Genomic DNA, 19,516 nt, shown 5'->3' with positions numbered 1-19,516 from the left:
CATTATGTTATTATGTTCAAGCTGCAGTCACCTTTTTGTTATTTGTAAGAAAAGCTGTGTTAAGAGGGACTTCCACGACTAAAAGGAAAATCAAGCCATTTTGTCTCTTTTTCTTCCCTCTGAATTGTTTGTAATCCTTAGGACTGGAGACTCAGCATGAGTTTATTCATTAGCTTCGTGGGCAGTGGAGTTAGCCTCTAATAATGTGCTGTGCCTCTGTGTTCTCCTTGATAAGATTTAGAACCTGCTGGTTCTTATTCTACCTATCAAATCAGGGTGGCGGCACCAGAAATGGCACATGTATTAAATTAACTCGGCGATATGCTATAAACTGGTGCTACAGAGAGCTGTGAAAGAGATTGGAGCGATGAGCGCTAATCCTGATGAGAAATCCTGAAACATGTTACAGACCTGTGATAATGTGGAGAAACTTGAGATTCAGTTGCATAAATCTGGTGCAAAAGCTTTGCATTTTTTCTTCCCGAATGTAAAAGTTTGGACTAATTTTATATTTTTGGGAATTAAAGACAAAGGATTAGTTGGGTTTGGCACTAGAGATGAAGAAAATAATTGTATTTATGTAGAGCGGCAGTTTCTGAAATTATAGTTACCATCTCAATACCGATGCTGGGAGTAAGATAGCTTGGATAAAATATTTGGAAGACTATTACAATTTGTCAAAAAATGTTTTAGTATACACAAGGACTCAATCTAGTTGTCAGATTAGACCAAAATTTGACTTTTTGGCTTATAAGAAAAATTCTATTCGTGACAGAAAACTGAATCTGTTCTCCCTGAACACATCATCCCCATGGAGATACAAGGTAGTGGGAGAGAGGCTCTTGATTTAATTGTGTTTTTAGTGTACATTGACAATAAAGTCATTCATTCAGCTAAATATTGGGCAGCTCTGGAAGTAAACCAGTTAGTAGTTGCAAAAGACCAAAACACTCGTAGGTAGGTCAGGTGATAAACATCCAACCAGAGTTGCAATGGACAGCTTCAAATCAAAGACGTTTCCATCCAGTCTGACTGAGCTTAAGCATATTTTAAAATTGTTTGAGTTTATTGTCTGGATGTACAATAAACTTGGTAGAGATGAAGAAAATGGTAGAATTGATTTGTCAGATAAAATAATAAAAAAAATCACTGATATTTGTAGTTCTATGACAAATTTAAAAAAAAATCAAGTCAAGCTGCTGTCATTTAAAAAAATACAAAAGCTTGAGGGGTTAATTTAAAAATTCCTTAACAATGTCTAATGTTTAAATTTCCTGTAATTTTCTGAACTATCATTCTCTAAGCTGAAACTAGCAGTTATTGATTTATCGATCAGTAGAGCAAACATTTGACTGTGGTGTTAAAACACAGGTAACACAGGAAAATTCCAGGAATAAGGTGTAAACATAAACTAACCTGAACACATTAAAGGTCCAAGTTCATTAAACCATCAAGAACAAATAAGTCTGAAGCGTACCAGATGTATATTTTTTCATATAAAATAAGAAAACCTGCTGACATGATTATGTAAGAGCTGCATCTTCCTCTTTTCAATTCTGTGACCAGCTGCACATATTTCCTGGTACATTCTGTGATAAACCAAATCAATAGGGCAGCATCAGCCAAGGCGACATGACGCATGTACTATCTGTCTGTCGTTAACAAGAACTATGCCGTGTAAAGCTCGCTCATGACTATGCATCCTTGGGTCATGTTAATGTTTCCAGCATGGCAGCATGAGCCTCTTCCCCTCTTTCCTTTCATTTTAGAATAAATGCTAAAAGTCAAACTGAGGTTTCATTGTTGAACTTCTGCCATCAGATGCACCGTTTCAGGAATATTTTTCCAAATACTGTTAATCATTAAACAAACAAAAAAAAGGGCCCACAAATGATCCTATTAAGACTCTTTTTAGCAGTTTTCTTTGACCAATAATACAGAAAATAAAAGCGAAAAGATGTTGCTGCTGTCAATTACAGTACCTTGACAGGATTTTAAACCACTTCTAATTTCTTTCTTATTTGTTTTTGGAAGACTGCAAAATGACCCCTACTTTTGTTTCTGTGCAGTCCTAATATCTGACATTATTTGTTGTTAAATAAGGTGCAAAAGAGATACTTTTGAATGACCTTAATGTTGCTAAAACACAAAGCGTCTCAATTTTAAGCAGTTAGTTTTAGGTTTTTATTTGGGTTCAACTGAACAAGAACAAAATGTGTCTAAAGGTTTAATATACATGTGGTTCATTGGTAGGTTTGTTTGTCCTTGAGTTTTGTTGCCCTGTTGTACATAAATGATTCATTAAATTACACATTAAAAGTTTAAGTCAATTAAACAAATTTTTTTGTTTTTACATTTGTGCGTTTCTGGTACACCTGTAAATCAGACACACAGGCGACATCCACAAACAGCAATGGACAATAAAACCATCCTGTCACACTGGGGATTAAAAGTTGATCTGATGTGATGCTGGAATCACTTTTGTTCTGTGTAACTTGTGCAATCAGGAGTTGGCTTATCACCAAAGCTATTCAACCCTACAATGCAGAACATGCTGCAAGCAGGTACAGATGTCCCAAACTCTGTCATTTATTCAGCAATTTAGCAGCAAAAAGGGTTTTTGAATTGAAAATGTTGCTTATTCTATATAGTTTTAAATACAAATATGATTCATTGTTATTAATTACAATTTTTCAACTAAAACTTTTTACTGACCATTGGTTTTAACATTGTGATGCCCAAAGCTCATAAAGGTAAAACAGTTTTTGGGGGAGGAGGAGGAAACATCAAGCAAAGCAAAAATTCGGCTTAGACTTATTTGCCAAGAGGGCGCAGGATAAAAAAAAAAAAAAAGGTTTCTACAAGGTTCAAGCAGATCCGCACAGAACAAATGAGGAAAAACTTGAAGCCAAGGAGTTCATAGACAGAGAACAATAGAGTTTTGACTGACTCGAAGCTTTATAGCCAAATCTGGGGTGAAGTGAAGATGAAGGTTCTTGCCAGAAAGTTATCAAATAATTTGGCTGAAGAACGATCTGGGATTCCTCCGGGTTGTCAGAAGCTTGTCAAAAACTACAGCCAATGCCTGCAGGCACCAAAATAAACATCCAGAAAGGGCTGGGAGCATTAAGAGGACTACTGTAATAAGTTTGACCCTGTTTTTTGTGGATTAATTTCATTTTTGTTTGAAAAAAGAAAATATTGCAAGCATCTAAAAACGCCAAAGTTATTTAAAAAAGTTGGTAAAGAGTTTGAACAAGCACACTTTATTCCAACGGGGTTTCACTTTGTATTATGTTGTTTTTTCATTGTTGTTGTTAATTCAGAGGGTATTTTTTTACTTTATTGTTTCATAATGTCTGCATTTGTGTGCTTCACTTTTGCTGCTGTTAATCTGTGAATTTCCTTTCAGATTATAAAAAAAGATTTTTTTTTCTTTTTATTAAAAAGCAGAGATGATGTATGTTTGATGGGTTTTCATTGTAAGCGGGTATTTTCGAGAAAAACAATGGAAATAATGCTGTAAAAACATTGATAAAATTAGGTTATGTGCCCTTTAGCTTACAGTTTTGGGATACGATGAATCCAGCAACAAGCTGCAGACACAAGCATTAGCACCAAATCCTCTAATCTGAATGTGTTTTTGTTGGTTTATATCAAAATCAGTGTCATAAGGTTAAACCCATTACACTCTGCATAGATCAGTCATGTTGAAAAGCTCTTTTCTTCTTCTCTGTTTCAGCCAATAAGAGCCTGCTCGGAGGAGGTGGAGGTGAGTACCAACCTGTCTGACTATTTATTGTCTAGCATGAACTGAATGCAAAGATACCACCATAAATCACGGCCAGAAGATTTATTTTAGGAATAAACCTCTCTTAATCCGGTGGCTCCAGTAGTGGGTGTTTTGGTGTGAATTTTTCTTTGTGTTTGGTAACAGGCAGGTCTTTGTTGTGGCAGGTCTTCATGGTGCCTTTGCATGCTGCTCAGCGTGCGCCTGTCTGCTCGTTTTCTCCCTCCATGTTGGTGCACACAGGTGCAAAGTCAATAGTTCATAATTTATTGTTGTGTGAGTGCTGCGGATATAAACAGTCATTTTTCTACGTATTGTTGACTCAGTGCTTTGCAACGCAAGTGTGATGTTGAGTCGTCCGTGGTTAATCAATATTTGTAATAAATCTACACTACTAATGCAGTGGCTGCATACGCTAAGGACACACACACCGTTTACACAGCCTGCCTGTGTGCTCGCGTGTACGTGGGGGTTTGCAAATTTGAGGAGTGAGCATTTGCCTGTGGTTGTTTTCTTTGCCTTTGTTCACTCAAACAGCTTCAGCCTCTCAGACCCTCCCGCACGCTCCACCATGCTGCCATTTTTACCCTTCCAATTAGTTTCTGTGTGTTCCTGCATGTGTTCCCAGCCGCCGTGGTGAACTATTTGGGACACACCAGCATGCCTGCCTCTCTGTGTTCCTTTATCAGCTAATAACAGTGGCTTTGCTTGGCTAAAAATGATCCATTGAAGTCCTCAGCATCTTCATGCACACTAAGGCTCCACCCTGACTCTTTACAACCAACTCGATGCCTCAGAAGGGGCAGCCCGCTCATCTCCCATCACGTCACCCACGCAAGCAGTGAAGTACCTCGAGACGTCCGGCAGTGTTTGATGTTGTCCTCTGGTCTCTGGTGGATTTGCAGAGACAGATGGTTTATGGAGAGCAGTTGATTATTGTGTATTCATCTGACTGCTGCATTAAGGTCAATGTACAGTGCTGGCCTCTTACAGTTTTTTTTTTTTTTTTTACACAGTCAGATGTTTCAGATCATTGGCCAAATTTTAGTATCGGGGAAAGATAACCCTAATAAAACAAAGAGCAGTTTTCAAACAGTTATTTTATGTATCAGCGGTCAGATCAGTCTAAGTTTAAGTGAAAAAGTAATTCTTCCTAAACCAAATAACTGGCTGTGCCACCCTCATTACAATCAGTCTTTAGCATCGCCTTAGATTAATTTTGCCCCACTCTTCTTTGCAGATTTGTTTCATTTGAAGCAACATTATAAAGGAGAACTGTTTCTTTTCACTCACTGCTTGTTTTGAGGCTCCTTCTGCGTGAGTTACTGCATCAATGCAGCGTAACATGGAACCTGGTTCTGTTGAGGTGCAATAGAAGCCTAGATTATTTTCATAGACGTCGTCCTCATTTTTGTTATCGACCCATGCATGTGCAAAATAAAACCCTGCAGCCGTGTTTTCTGCGCCTGTGCACTTTCACATCTGTGGAGTACTTCACACGTTTGTGATGGGTGTTCCCAAAAAGTTTCTCTCTGAAACCTGGTTTCAAAAAGACTCGAGACTCGAGACATGGCTGTGTCTTTTAGCAAATGACGTAAGACTTGACATAATTCATTCATTCCCTTAATACATTAAATAGTCATTTGAAAGCTGCACTTTGTATGAATTAAGGTTGTCTTTGATGCAATAATTTCTTTGATTTTAAATCTGTAAAAAAACAGAAAGAAAGTAAGACATCTTTAAAGAGGAAAATACTTTTTTAACAGCATGGAAAACTGGTTTAGTTTATACTTTTGAACCACATCTCAGCCCCATTCTGAATCTGATTGCTTCCCATTTCTCACTTTCTCAGTTGATTTCTCTGAAGTCTCATTGTATTTGTTTCCTTCTCACCGTCTCCTTTTCCAGCTCCGTCCCTCGGGGTTTACCACGGCAGATAGAGCCTGCAGTAGGTGTTAATTAGAGAGAGGTGAGGGTAGAGATGAGTGAAGAATGGAAAAAAAAATAAAAATAGGAGGCAAATGATGCTTAGAACAAAAAGAAAAAGATAGACAAAAGCAACAAAAGGTCCAATAGTGTTTTGGAGTCGGTCGCTGGGGACAGACAGATGCAAGAGCCGAGCCCAGTGGGGAAAAACACACAAACATCATCTGGAACACATCGCCATTCACTAGGATCCCTCTGTACGCCGAGTTACACAGCTCTCATTCACTCAGCTTTTGAGATTGTTTTTTTTTTTAGTCAGAGGTGAGGCAACAAAAGGTCTTTACGGTGCTTATTCAGTTTCAAGGGTATCTGGGTAAATGTCATTCAGTTTGATCAAATGCACACCTGCCGATATTGTTTCCACTCGTCAATGCAGAGGAGCTCTGCGCTCCAGCGGCAGCGGTGCATCAACAGCAAGCTCAAAGGCAGGAAACGAACCTGCTTTAATGTCCGCATCATGCAGCTGTTCATTTATTTCAGCATTTGTCAATGTTTCATTGGTTTGATAGATTTTTATAAGTGAAAATGAAACCAGAAGAAGACTGGGTAATTAGACTGGGTAATCTGATGCAGCTTTAGCATCAGAGTGTTCACACTTAGCACTGTTGCCTTGCAGCAAGAAGGTCCTGGGTTCGATTCCTGGCCCGGGGTCTTCCTGCATGGAGTTTGCATGTTCTCCCTGTGCATGGTGGGTTCTCTCCGGGTTCTCCAGCTTCCTCCCACAGTCCAAAAACATGACTGTCAGGTTAATTGGTCTCTCTAACTTCTCCCTAGGTGTGAGTGTGTGTGTGAATGGTTGTGTGTCCTGTATGTCTCCTTGTAACAGACTGGCGACCTGTTCAGGGTGACCCCCGCCTCTCGTCTGGAACGTTAGCTGAAGATTGGCACAGCACCTCCCGACCTCACTAGGCATAAGGGTGTTAGAAAATGGATGGATGGGTGGTGTTCACTCTTTGCAGGCATTTTTATATGTTCCCAGACGGTACTAATACAAGCTTTTTATTCTCTTTTTGAAGTTTTTATTTGGACACTGTTGCCATTTAAATAGACATGTGTTTTTCATCATTTCATTTGTAGGATATTATGCAAAATTGACCTTTTGATCTTTATACTGTGTTATTATGTCATTTCCTCTTCATAAATATACCTGGAGTGTTGCTGCCACAGAGCACCACTTTTTTACCCAGAGCTCCTCCGCAAAGCTGCAGTTTCCTGCTGCACTTCCTCTACACAGAATACCCTTCCACGCCTTCCCCACTCAGCACCTCCAGACTAGCGGCAGCAGTAGTTAACACTGATGGGCAGAAGAGGGAGTATCAGAAAGAGTAGAAGCTTCTTAAAGAGACAGGGTCCAATATAAAGGGATCAAAACCGGTTTGCTTGATTGTTTTTGATACGTACAGCCTTTTTATAACAACTGAAGTTACTTGATTGTGGGATAAAATGTCACTACATGCCTGGAAAATACATCATACCTCCCTTTTAAAAGACCTTCTATTCATAAACCTGAGGGATAACTGAGTGTTTTCCATATTTACTGGACGATTTAGCAGATCAAGAATCTGAAATTGAATATTTCTGTACTTTTTTATCAATTGCAAACACCATGACAACCAACAGATTCAAGCTAATGCATCAACTGTTGATAAAAACATTACATTAGTATAATTACATAGCAATGCCAGGCTTGCAGCCAAGAAGAAATATGGAGACTCAAAATATTGTTCTTCTCAGTGGAGATATCTGAAACATTGCATTTTTACTCAGGCCTTATCAGTAAGCCATACCAATCAGAGCCATACAACATTATTATATATGGCTTTATATTAAGTTCCTACTATTTGTGTTGAGTGCTCAGGTGCATGTAGTCCAATGAAGTGGACACATTTATAACTCCCTGAGAAAAAGTATTTTTTCCATATCCTGAAAACAATAAAAACACTGAAGATGTAATGAGGTCACCAGCGTCCAGATTGGGTGGATGTAATTTAAAATTATGCTCTTTGCTAAGCTGTATATGCACTTTTAATGTTTCTTGATTCGGGTTCTTTCCTGTGCTTGCATGGTTGTGATTTTGAAGTGAACTAACAAACAATCTGAAAACAGACATATAGAAGGACTTGGCCCTTGGCCATAAAATGTAAATTTGTGCTGCACAGTGGCACAAACGATGTGACGGTGGAAAAGAAAGAGGAACAATGGAAATGTGAGTCACATCTCAATCAATATTGTCATTGTGCTGTTTGTCAGTCAAATCACAATTACACTTTTTTCTGAAACCTCACAGGACTGGATTGAAAATAAGTGCCTCAATATAAAAGCAACTGAAGTTCACAGATGCCCTTCAGAATTATTCAAGACCTTATTAAACAATTTAGAGTATAAAAAGATAGTGTGGTGCACTACTTAAGCCAAAGTAGTCAAAATAAACATAATTTATATAAATATGCCATTAAAGTTACACAAATCTTTCAATTTAATGATGGACGTTATGATCTTAATCAAACATCTCACAGTAGTAAATATGTATTTTGAGGTAAAAATGGTTTGAGACATTAAGAATTGTTAACAATTATTATAGAAACAAGACTTATTAATACGCCTGATAGATTTAGGTTTAACGTCATCTTGTAATTGTACCAACACAGCACCTTTCTCACACATCTCCACTGGACTAGCAGCAGCAGCAGCAATAAGCAAACGCCTGGTTATCACCTTATCATACAAACTACTCAGTGCATTGCTCCAAGGGAAGGTTGTAAATGGCATCGTGGAGGAGCATTGTTCCAATTAGGTGCTGAAGAGAAGGAGCTTCTTAAAGACACAAAGACCCAATTTCAAGGCATCATACTGCAAAGTCAGCTACTCTTTAAACATGGAGCATTTTCAGAACAAGTGAAGGTAATTTGATTAAGATAGTATTTAAACTGTTTTTTATAATTTTATTACTAAAAGTAACTTTATACTGTTTTATATTTATATTGTTTTAAAAAAAGCAACAATAAATTCCCTCTGACCCCTGACCTTAAGGCTCCTACCTGGCTTCACTTACTTTTATGCTTCATTTAAATGCTGCATATTTTACTAGTTTCCGACTGTTGATACATAGAAAGTCTCCCTTAATCTTGGAAGAGAAAAACTTTCTGCAATGGACAGACTTAAAAACTAATATCACATGGCCGTGATCCTCTGGCACTCGTGAAGCTTTGCTTTCATAACAGAGATATTGAAAAGAGAAAGCCATTGTATGGGTTCAGGAACACAGTTTGTAACGGTAGGCATAAATGCAACTTAAAAACCATTAAGAAAAGAATGCAGAGGGGGACAGGTTTATCTGAGGTGGGCTGAAACCGAGGGAAAGACAACTTTATGCTCTGATGAATTTAACATTTTGAAATCATGGACACTGAATCCTTTGGGCTAAAGAGGACAGAGACCATCTGGCTAATCAGCACACAGTTCAGAAGGCGGCATCTGTGACGACACATGATTGATGTTTTAAATGTTTTGCTCCTCATTCTGCTTTTATTTCACTACCTACACACGTCTTATTCATTTTGAATCCGTGTTGTTTTGATTTTATATAAATTTATCAAAAATCCCCAGAACACGGGTGACGTTTTGATCATATATGTCAGAGTTTATTTTGGTACTATGTATTTTTCTCAGTATTTTGGCCCCACATATTGTCAGACTTAAGCACTTTGTTAGGATGAGAAGCCAAACCTGTTTGTTTATTTCAAGACAAGGTAGATAATCTCCAAAGGTTGGAAGCAGCAGTGTCTCGTTTCATCTGTAATGCAGTCATGAAAGATGACAGTACAGTTTACCCCCGGGGTATCACTGATTTGGTACCCTGAAGCAACAAATTGCACTTTTACAGCTTTCTGGGGGTTTCTACTTCTATTTAACACTAACCATGAATCAAAGGACATGGAAACAATGTTTGAGAAGATAACTCTTGCAGTCATTACTTTGGAGATAATTAAAACTTTTACATTCATATTACCTCAGCTTCTCAGCCTTAGTAGTAAGACTTAGTGGCGCTGTTCATCTTCTAAAATTACTTTATTGATCCATTCACTCTGACTATCACAGCACACTCTATAAATGGTGGCACCTCTTCATAAAAGACCAAAGATAAATTAATGTTTCATTGGGGTGTCATAATAATAATAATAATAATAATAATAATAATAATAATAATAATAATAATAATAAATTTGCCCCTTAATCTGAATCTATTTATTTAATGTGGAGAAAACTTGTGCTCCACTTAGTGGCCCATCAACTTGTTCCTCAAAACTGAACCAAATTATTTGATTTGTTTTTAAGTGTCTTGGAACTTTAAAAATTAGGACTTTCTAAACATTTCTGTGACATAGAAACTCATTTCATGGAGACTTTCTTCATATTAGGAAATATGTTTGGACATGCCATTCAAGTAAAAGCAGATGTTTGTTTATATTCTTGTGAATTATATAAAAGAAAATATGCACTTCCTCAAATTTTGACCTTATAGCTTAAGTAAAAATTTTAAAAGGTTTAAAATTACTGTAACTGTGAGAAACGAAGCTGCATGAGGAGCCAGGCAGACATGAGTTTATCACCAGTATCCTAAGATCTGGTTAAGGTGCATGGCGACTTTAACTATTTGGAAATCAAAGACATAATGGACAAGAATTGAGTGGCCTCTACTATACATTTGAAAATCAGTCATCATGGAGTTTCTCAGTGGGAAAAAATCTAAAACAGACGGACAAATAAACACAGAAACGGCTCAAAGACACAACTTCAATCTTTTTCCATAGGAATCTCTGTTTCCAAACCTACAAGGTTAAGATTTAGGTAAAAAAACTCTTTTGTTGAAGATAAAAGAGCACAACAGAGAGACATATTTTTACCTTATTATCTCTAAAAATCCACTCTGCAATCCCTGCTTAGCACCAGATAGACTCAATAAATTATTACTCCTGTTGGTAAATGCAGAAAATCATTTGGCAATTCCTGATTATTATGGCTTAGATAGCAATAAATTCCCCTATGGAGTTCAAAGAATCTAAAACTGCTTAAATCAGGAGCCTTTTATGCCATGTTTATATTTCCAAATATCCTAAGCAGTAATTAGATTCCCACGATGCTCTAGATCAGCTGGATTAATGCATGCAAATGCTTTCGTTTATAAGACAAACACTGGGTGGACGACATGTTTCCACCAATCTAACACACTAACATATTCACTTGCTACAATATTCTGGTGCAGACAAATATTTTCTGTCCATTTAGTTATTTTTTAAAAAAAACATTTCTTGCTATTTGATAGATTACAACTAAATTCTCTGACAGTGACGGACATCTCAACACAAACAGAAAGGTTTTCTCTTCTACAACATTGACCATGTTGTTTCCCTTTCTTCCTCTTTATTTCAAACACATGCTGTATATTTTAAGGGATTTCTGCCACTAAGAACCGTCCAGCTGCTTTCAGGTTGGAGGAGCCTCCGTTCACATCATAGAAGGTTACAAAGCCAATTTTCACAGTTTGATTTTACGACAGGATGAGGGAAAGCCTAATAATCTGAAGAAGGCAGGATGGTGGTTAAGCAGCGATAGTTGCTAATAATGCTAATGTAAAATTGATATTGGCAGAAGGTGAGAACAGAAAGTCAGCCGAATCGTTGATCACCATTATTTCTGAGACTATTCATGCTCACATAATTTCTGACAGGTTTAACCCTCTCTGCTTATTCCTTGCCACCTAATAATTTCCTGAATCCTTTGTTTAGCTACAAAAGTTTATGACTGAATGAACGCTACTGACAGGACAGGACAAAGCGGCGCCTCGTGTTGCACTATTTTTATTGCACAGTACTTAAAGTATAGTGGATAAGAGGAGCAGCCGCCTGTTACTGATCCACTGCGTCGGGCTTGTGAATTCCTTGCATTTCCCAAAGTCCCTTTATTGCACATCGGCAATAAGAACTTCTCCATGAACAGTGCTTCCTTGCTGTGGGCTGTGGAAGAAGATTACTCTCTGCAACAAAGGAACACTAAGACCCACATGATTTGGCTAACTCTGGCTTCTGCAGCATCATTTGAGCTTTGCCTTGACAGCTGTGGTTTTTGTGCCCCTTCTTATCTCTGGAGGGATTTTCTCCTGACCTCTGTGAGCAGCAACATGGTTCTCATTAACCTCCCATTACAGCCAGCCTTTGTTCATTTGGTGCATTTATGATCCAGACTCAAAGTTGCTTGGCTGGTGTTGGATTTCATAAGAAGTTTAATTCTGAATATGTCACACCTGATTCTAAATGTTGCAGAGCAGTGGAAAAGAAGACATTTTGATTCTTTATGGGACATTTTAATGAAATGTTTTAAAGCTTGTTAGAGCACATCCCAAACTTTAAATATTTTACAGCGCTCGGTTAAAACCATCATCTGGAAGTGGAAAAGTATGACAATGGCAAAACTATTAGCTCGCAGTTTATACCTGGAGTTCAGCCACATTTTATCACTTAGAAAATCTATAAAATTATCCTACTCAGTTTGTATTCTTTGAATTTGCCATTCTAGAACCTGCATAGTTTTTTTTAATCCTGGACATTTGCTCTTCCTTACAATTTTATTCTTATTTTTACGTCTGTGCAGACTTCCATTTTCTCTTTGCTGCTGGTGCTCCTGAATTACCTCACTGAGGGACAGTCAAGGATATTTCTATTCTATCATTTCTGTTCTCACGAAAGACGTCTCACCAGAGGAGATGTACAGTCGCTATCAGAACCGGCTGTTTTTTTGTTGTTTTTTTATGGTTAGGTCGGCTGTGCAGATCCACATTTTTGCAACTCAAGTGGTACTTACCAAACAGAAAGAGCAGGAAGGCTTTCAATATAATAATATGAATATAAGCAAAATGTTAAATATGCTTCTAAAAACAAGGAAAAATAAAAATTTTAATGTCAAACTTTGTAGTTACTTGTAATTCCTCCAATTCTTCAATACAGTCAGATTTTATGTGCAGTGATATTTCCTGTTTAAAACAGGAACTGGAGTCGATGTCATGCACTTCAATCACTGGTATAAAAGCCAATGGGATTTTCCTAAAATAAAAATTATCTTATGACATCCGGCTCAGCAATTAGTTCAGCAATTAACACCCATTGGAACTGAGTATGCTGAGTTTATCATACAAACTACTTCTCAGTAAAACTTTCAAAACAGCTGAAAACGGCATAATGAAGAGCATTGTTATGATGAAGCCAGGTATCAGGCTGAGTCGAAGCTTCTTAAAGAGACAGAGGCCAATTTCAAGTCGTTAAACTGCAAAGTCAAATTTCTTTTAAGTTATGTTTGATATATACAGCATTTTCATAACAACTGAAGGTAAAGGTTACTTGATTACGTTATAAAATGGCACCATTTACCTGAAAAATACGTACTACCGTCCCTTTAAAGAGGCATGTTTTAGCTTGTTGTGAAGCAGTCATGTAGACACTGCTGGCATTTCACTGATTTGGATCTTTCAAGACATTCAGGCACTGCCTACAATAGACGAGCAGGTTCTCAATTAAAATTCAGCTTCCTGCATTTTCTAATTTGTTGGCGACGGAGGGAAAAAAAGCCTGAATCTTTTCTCTCAGGATTTTCTTGCAGAGCTGAAAAGCTCGACTGAATTTGTGTGAGCTGACATCTATAATCAATCCTCAGGAGCGAGGATGGGGCTTGATACCATGTGCTGAGAGTCCCTCGGCTGTGGTCCCATGTGTCTGCAGCTCGCTCTTTCTCTGCTTTCTCTTCATCTGTATTCGGAGACAAATACGAGCAGAGAATAGGCTTGTCTGCTCTCTTTTTAGAACAAATGAACAAAAGAGCATGTATTGTGAATGAAGGGAGAGAGCGGTAGATTGGTTTTGGGATGTGGAGATGAGAAAAGTGGCAAAGGGTACTTTGTGTGCCTTCCACATGCAGGCAGAGCTGCCTGCCTCCCGGAGTCATACATAAATTTCACTGATGATTGTAATGGGTCACGTTATTGGCTTCATATGTGATACACATTTATTTCTATTTATCAGATTGTTGTATGTTGCTGTGAGAATGTATGCAGGAGTACATGTGTGCATGCGTGAACGCGTGTGTGCGTGTGTGTGGGCTTGTGCACGTTTGTGCGTCCATCCAACAACAGAACCAGCCTAAATGTTGCCGTGGCAACAAGCTGACTGAAGTAAATGAGTGTCCCGGCTTTGCCGAGGGATTGTAGGGAAGCAATATGCCAGCGTTCCACCCCATTAGTTTGATAGACAGGCTGTTTGGCCTATAAGAGGTCAGCTGGCAAGGGCAGCTGTGTTATTATTCCACAGGACAGGCATTAGGATTAGTTTTACTCTTGTGTCAATCTACCTGTTTGTGTGTGTGTCTGTGTGTTGTTTGGGATGAGGCAAAACTTGTCTTGGCAGTACAATAATAGCGTTGTGTGTTGTTAGGGCTGAGTAATATGCCAATATTGTTAAGCCTTCCTCAGTTATATTGTGATATTCGGTGTTAATTAATAAGCCATGGATCTTACTTATTGCTGCATGTTATTTTGAGCATGTTAGGTGTTTCCGATATCTTTTGAAAGGTGCAAAAAAATCTATTTTTATTTCTATCAGAGATATGATGGGTTCTATGCAAAGTGTCAACTTTATTTGATCTGATCAGAACTCTCTCAAGTTTAAGTGTCCTCCTGTATCTGATTGGTTGGTTCTGACCGGGATAACACAAAGTAGGCAGAAGGGCGTGATTTTTATTTTACTTTTTTTTTACCGATTATCTGTCTCTCTTACACTGTCCAAACATAATGACAGTTTTTAAAAAGTTACCTGCTGCAGCTTTAAGTGATATCATTTTATTGCCAGAATATACTCCCATACAATTATTGGAGCAAGTTGTGAGCGCAACTTCTCATAGCTTCTGCTTTTAAAATATGCTGCACTCCCTGCAGGTTTGGAGAATTACATTTTTCATCCTGAAATGTAAACACACAGTCTGAGGTTTTTTCAGTGCCTAGCCGGCATGAAATTTACAATACAGCATTGTTGATTTATTTATTTTTATTTTTTTGCACCAGGGCATGTGGAATAATGTATCAAAGCCCAAATTTTACACTGGTGTGTGTTTAGTTGGCGTTGGGTTGAGGGCTGAATGCACTAGCCAGGTAAACATATCGGCAATTATCACCTCACTGCCCCCCTGCCTCCCGTCCTCCTCAGTCCAGCATCTGTGAGAGATAACACCTAAACTGATCAGCCGTCTGTTTGTTGGCTGTTCACTGCTCTAAAGAAGCCAAAGTACTAATAATTTTCACCTTTTTCCCACATCCATCCATGCAGCACATCTTTTTAATGTGCTCAAAATTCACCTCTTTCCTGTTTTATCCTCTCTCTCTCTTCACTTGCTCCCTTTTTTTCACTTGATCCACTCCCAAACTCATTTCTCTTTCTCCAGCTGCGTGTCTGTCTCACCCTTTGTTTTGTTGTTGTTTGTCTCCTCCAATCTCTCCTTTTCCTGGAACACTGCACTTCAATGGCCGGGAACGTTGATGTGATATTTTCAGTGGTGATGAAGGATAAATAATGAATGCTGTTCTTTTAATATGGAAATCAGTTTGACACTTCTTAAAAGATTTTCTTTCACTGTCTTGTAATATAAATTAAAATTCATGACTAATTTATTCTGTTGAGGTCTGTTGGTGGCATTAGTTGTTGCCAATTACGGCTGATTGTTGGTTGTTTAGGTGGCCCATTTGCATGTGACGGGGTCGGTGGAGTATGAACAACAAGTGTCCTTTGACACTGCGATGGGGTTTCTGTGGGCTTCGCCTCTCCTGCTGCTTTAATTAAGGCGATATTAGGGAAAGTCGTTTAGAGGAAAGATCACAGATACATGGATATTGCAGAAAGAAATTTAAATGCGTTGTGTACAGCTTCCAGGCAGGCTCAGTGTCAGTATTTTCGGTTTATGCAACATTTAACACTGCTCTATAATACAGTTGTGGAAAAATGAGGGCATTGCATGAAAGAAATTTTAACATATTTGGACATATGAATATTTTATCTAAATTTTAATATTGAATATTTTAATCTACACAGATTCTTAGCATTTTGAAGGAGGTTTGCCCTCGTTATCTAGCCTGGTTTGGCCCAGACTGTTGAAGTGAGAGTGAACACAGAATAGCTGTCTGAAGCCTTACAAAAGAAGATTTTTGCAGCGTATGAGTCTGGTAAGGATTTACAGAGCTCTCTAACAATTTGAAAACAGTCATTGCACTGTAAAGAAAACAGCTTACAAAACAACCACCAACATGCGCAGGTTTGGCTGCATCTTCCCCCTGAGAGCACAGTGCAAGATGTTAAGAGAGATTCAGAAACACTAAAATGTTTTAGTGTCCAAAGTACAATCAAAAAGAGACGGTACAAGTTTAAATTTTAAGAGCAAGAAGAACACAGACTGAAGTTTTCTAGAGTGAACATGAACAAAGACAGTTTTATGGTCATCTCAGTCAATATCAGTTGAATAGAAAACCTAGCGATGGTGATTATGATCATTATGAAAAACATTGCAGTGACAACAGCAGGTGTAGTGAATGTTGTTTTTTTCTCTTCATCACCCCGTAGCCCTTAACATTTTGGAGACTCTATCCAACTGGATAAATATTACATTAGAATGAAAAATATAAGTCCACAACATATATAGCCTATACATATTTATTTGAAAATTCACGTGCTAATACTGCGATGGCGATATGTTATATTCTCAACAGCGTGAACAAAAATGTGGGACATGTTTTGCTTAACCCAATTCCTCCAATACAGCAGCACTTTTTTTCTGATGTCTCAGTCATGAGTTTCTGGTTAAGTGATAAGACAGTTTAACTTTGTCACATTAATAACTTTTCTTCTTGCATGTACGTGTTCCATACATGGGAAATACGCAACACAATGTTGTCAAGATTGTGGTACCCTTACGTTTTCGCAGTACAGATTCTGTCTACTAATGTGATGATTTATGAAGATTCCTTGGCTACATTGGATGTAATTTTGTTTTCATTTTGGTCATTTGTAATAAATAAACATCTGTCGTAAAACATGAATCCAAATTGATCGAAGAGGTGCAAGCTGAAGCTTTATCAATTGTGAAACCATTCCTAAACTCATGTTTACAGAACAAAGACATCACAAGTGTGTTTGTCAGTATTCAATTTGCAGCTTGGAGTTACAAATAGAAAAAATTGATTAAAGTATCGACCTAATCAGAAATGATAAAACATCAATATTTACATTTTGTCTTCAGTAAGCCAACTATAAGATACATGGCTGTTTGTGATTGTTGGTGTGAAACAGTTGAAGGGGTATGAATAATTCGGCATAGTTATTGGTGTTAAGCCCCCCTGCTGTGATGGGGCATTAATGTATGTGTGTTTCAGCATTGGTGAAATACAACCTAATTTCTTCTCTCAGCATGTTGCAAATTGATGCCTAAAGCAGTCCGTGCACAAAGCCACCGGACTGTTACATCTGCCATCGACACTGCTGTCACTTCCCATTAGACCCATTTTCAAATATTTCTAACATCGAGCTCTAGTTTCACGTAGTTGTTATGAATTTATGACTCTGCGTCTGCTTGTTTGTCTTGTTTTAAAAGATGAGGTTGATGAAATCCACTGGTAGAGATATATGATCAGACATTCAGCTCTCCAGTAGTTTTGTCCTTAGAAAGGAGAGTGCAACAGCAACCTCTTTGTGCAACAGCAGAAGTTCAAGCATCTAAATTTTGTAATTATTTTGTCAACCTTGAAAGAAATAACATGCAACTCTTAAATCTTTCAGAGGCTGTGGATAAAGGGTTAGAAAACAATATGTTCTTCTTTTGGCAAGCAGAAATGCCTCTTTCAAAGCACATTTTAAGACAGACAAAGGTTAATGCTATGCAGTAGTTTGCACTTAGTTGCTCTTCAGTCATTTGCTTCCACAAAAAGTCAGACTCCTAAGAAGTCATAGTTCACTTTTCTCTAAATATCTTCACTAAATGTGTCTAAGGTTCAGTCTGCTGCTGCTCAGATGACCTGACATCTGTTCAAACAAAAACTACAGATGCAACTTTAGAGTTTATTTTAATAGCCCATTTCCCGTTTTCAGTTTTCAAAAACCTTGAGCTGCAGAAATGTATTTATTTTCAGCGGCTATAAGTAGCGATAAAAGCAGCAAATAAAAATATTTTTTCAAAGCTTTGTGTTGTCAGTGATGTTTAATATTTCATATTAAGTCCCTTCCTGTGTGGGAGAGCAGTTGCTTTGAAACCAGAGATTTTCTATTATTTTGACTTCAGAGTTGGTGATTAAAAAGAGCCTTAGCATATTGGGAATTAGTGCAACTAGTATCTAAACGGTTACCTTTGTTGTCATATTCTAGATATATAACACCTTACAGCAACTCTCCTAATACAGCATAATAAGCAGAAATTGAGATCTTAAAAGGATAAAACATGACTGTATTGCGTCCTGTTCAGCCTTCCTATTGTCTGATGAAAGTCTTGTTCTTTCTTTTGTTTCTGCAGTCTGACCACATACATTGTAATGAAAATAGTCTGATTTTTAATTCCATCTTACATTGCTGTCCTTCTTTTGATTTCAGCATTGTTTGGTAACAGTATTCACACAAAAAAAATCTTGTTCCGGTAATCTGGTTGAGCTTGATAAAGCACATTGACTGATTAAAAGACTGATCCAGTTGAAAATGAGTCAGTTCTCACCACCAGCTGATTTCTCTGTCCTTCTCTTGTTTAAACTGCAAGTCATAAATCCATTACACCTTTATTTTCCAAGGTCTCATCTGGTTAAAATACACAGATGATCCAGTACATTACACCCTCTGCTGTATTTCATTCAGGAAAATCTTTGCCCTGTCAGGTCATGGACACATTTGGAGTCTGATGTTGATTTAGGTCCTGTCCTCTAAAAGCTCGATCCGGTCAGGATTCATGGACTTTTCAGGCCTGTTGACACGTCGTTGCTGTTTACCTCGACCTCCTTCCTCAGTCCATTCTTCAGCTGGGGGAATGTTTAGGAATGCCTTTCATATGGAGACTGCGAGAATGGCCTGCTATGCACAATGTCAAGCAGAATCCCTCTGGTCTCCCAGCTAAAAATGCAGCTTTACCAAGATGATCAATCTTGCTAATTATTCTGTCTGCGGATTTATTGTTGTGGCAGATTATTTTGCTTAATTTCCGGCTGTGTGTGACATTGCAAAAACAAATCTGCTGAAATATTTCCATTTTCTGTTCAGTTTAGGCATCTAAATATTTTATGAGGAGAAATGGATTTTAATTTAGCCATTGTTGCTTTCTGCAGCATGAGCAGATGGACTTCATAGTTACAGATCTGGGAATGTGATAGATAATATCGATGCTCTCGGTCGCAGGCCGACCTTCAGCACTAATACACCTGCATATTTTCCTGCGGTGAGGGAGCACCGCTGGTGCAGCTTCACATCAAACGCATCTTTCATTTGCACTCCCTCCTCACTCCTGAATTCTTCCTTCATATTTCCGGCTGCATTGAAGTGACAGAGCACTGTCTCAGTCGACCCAGTGGTGTGCAGTGCTCCTGCTGGGCTATTACACCGGCTCCCACAGAGGCAGAAGTTGCCACAGCCAGTAAAAAAGCTAACACGCTCTCCCCTCGGTGGATGCAGTCAGACGATAGCT

General features: G+C 38.2%; 1 protein-coding gene across 2 annotated transcripts in view; it reads left to right on the top strand.

Annotated features, from left to right (window-relative positions):
* The window catches only part of macrod1 (mono-ADP ribosylhydrolase 1), a 184,709-nt gene that overhangs the window by 97,187 nt on the left and 68,006 nt on the right, over positions 1–19,516 (top strand). For both annotated transcript variants that reach the window (XM_044126987.1, XM_044126988.1), the window contains exon 4: positions 3,743–3,772. In XM_044126987.1, the coding sequence (XP_043982922.1) occupies positions 3,743–3,772 (30 nt within the window). The remainder of the gene's footprint in view (positions 1–3,742; positions 3,773–19,516) is intronic.

This window comes from Gambusia affinis, linkage group LG09 (assembly GCF_019740435.1).
Source record: "Gambusia affinis linkage group LG09, SWU_Gaff_1.0, whole genome shotgun sequence".
NCBI classification, from domain to species: Eukaryota; Metazoa; Chordata; class Actinopteri; order Cyprinodontiformes; family Poeciliidae; genus Gambusia; species Gambusia affinis.
The sequence above is the reverse complement of the archived record's forward strand: the minus strand, read 5'-3'. Positions and strand labels throughout refer to the sequence as shown.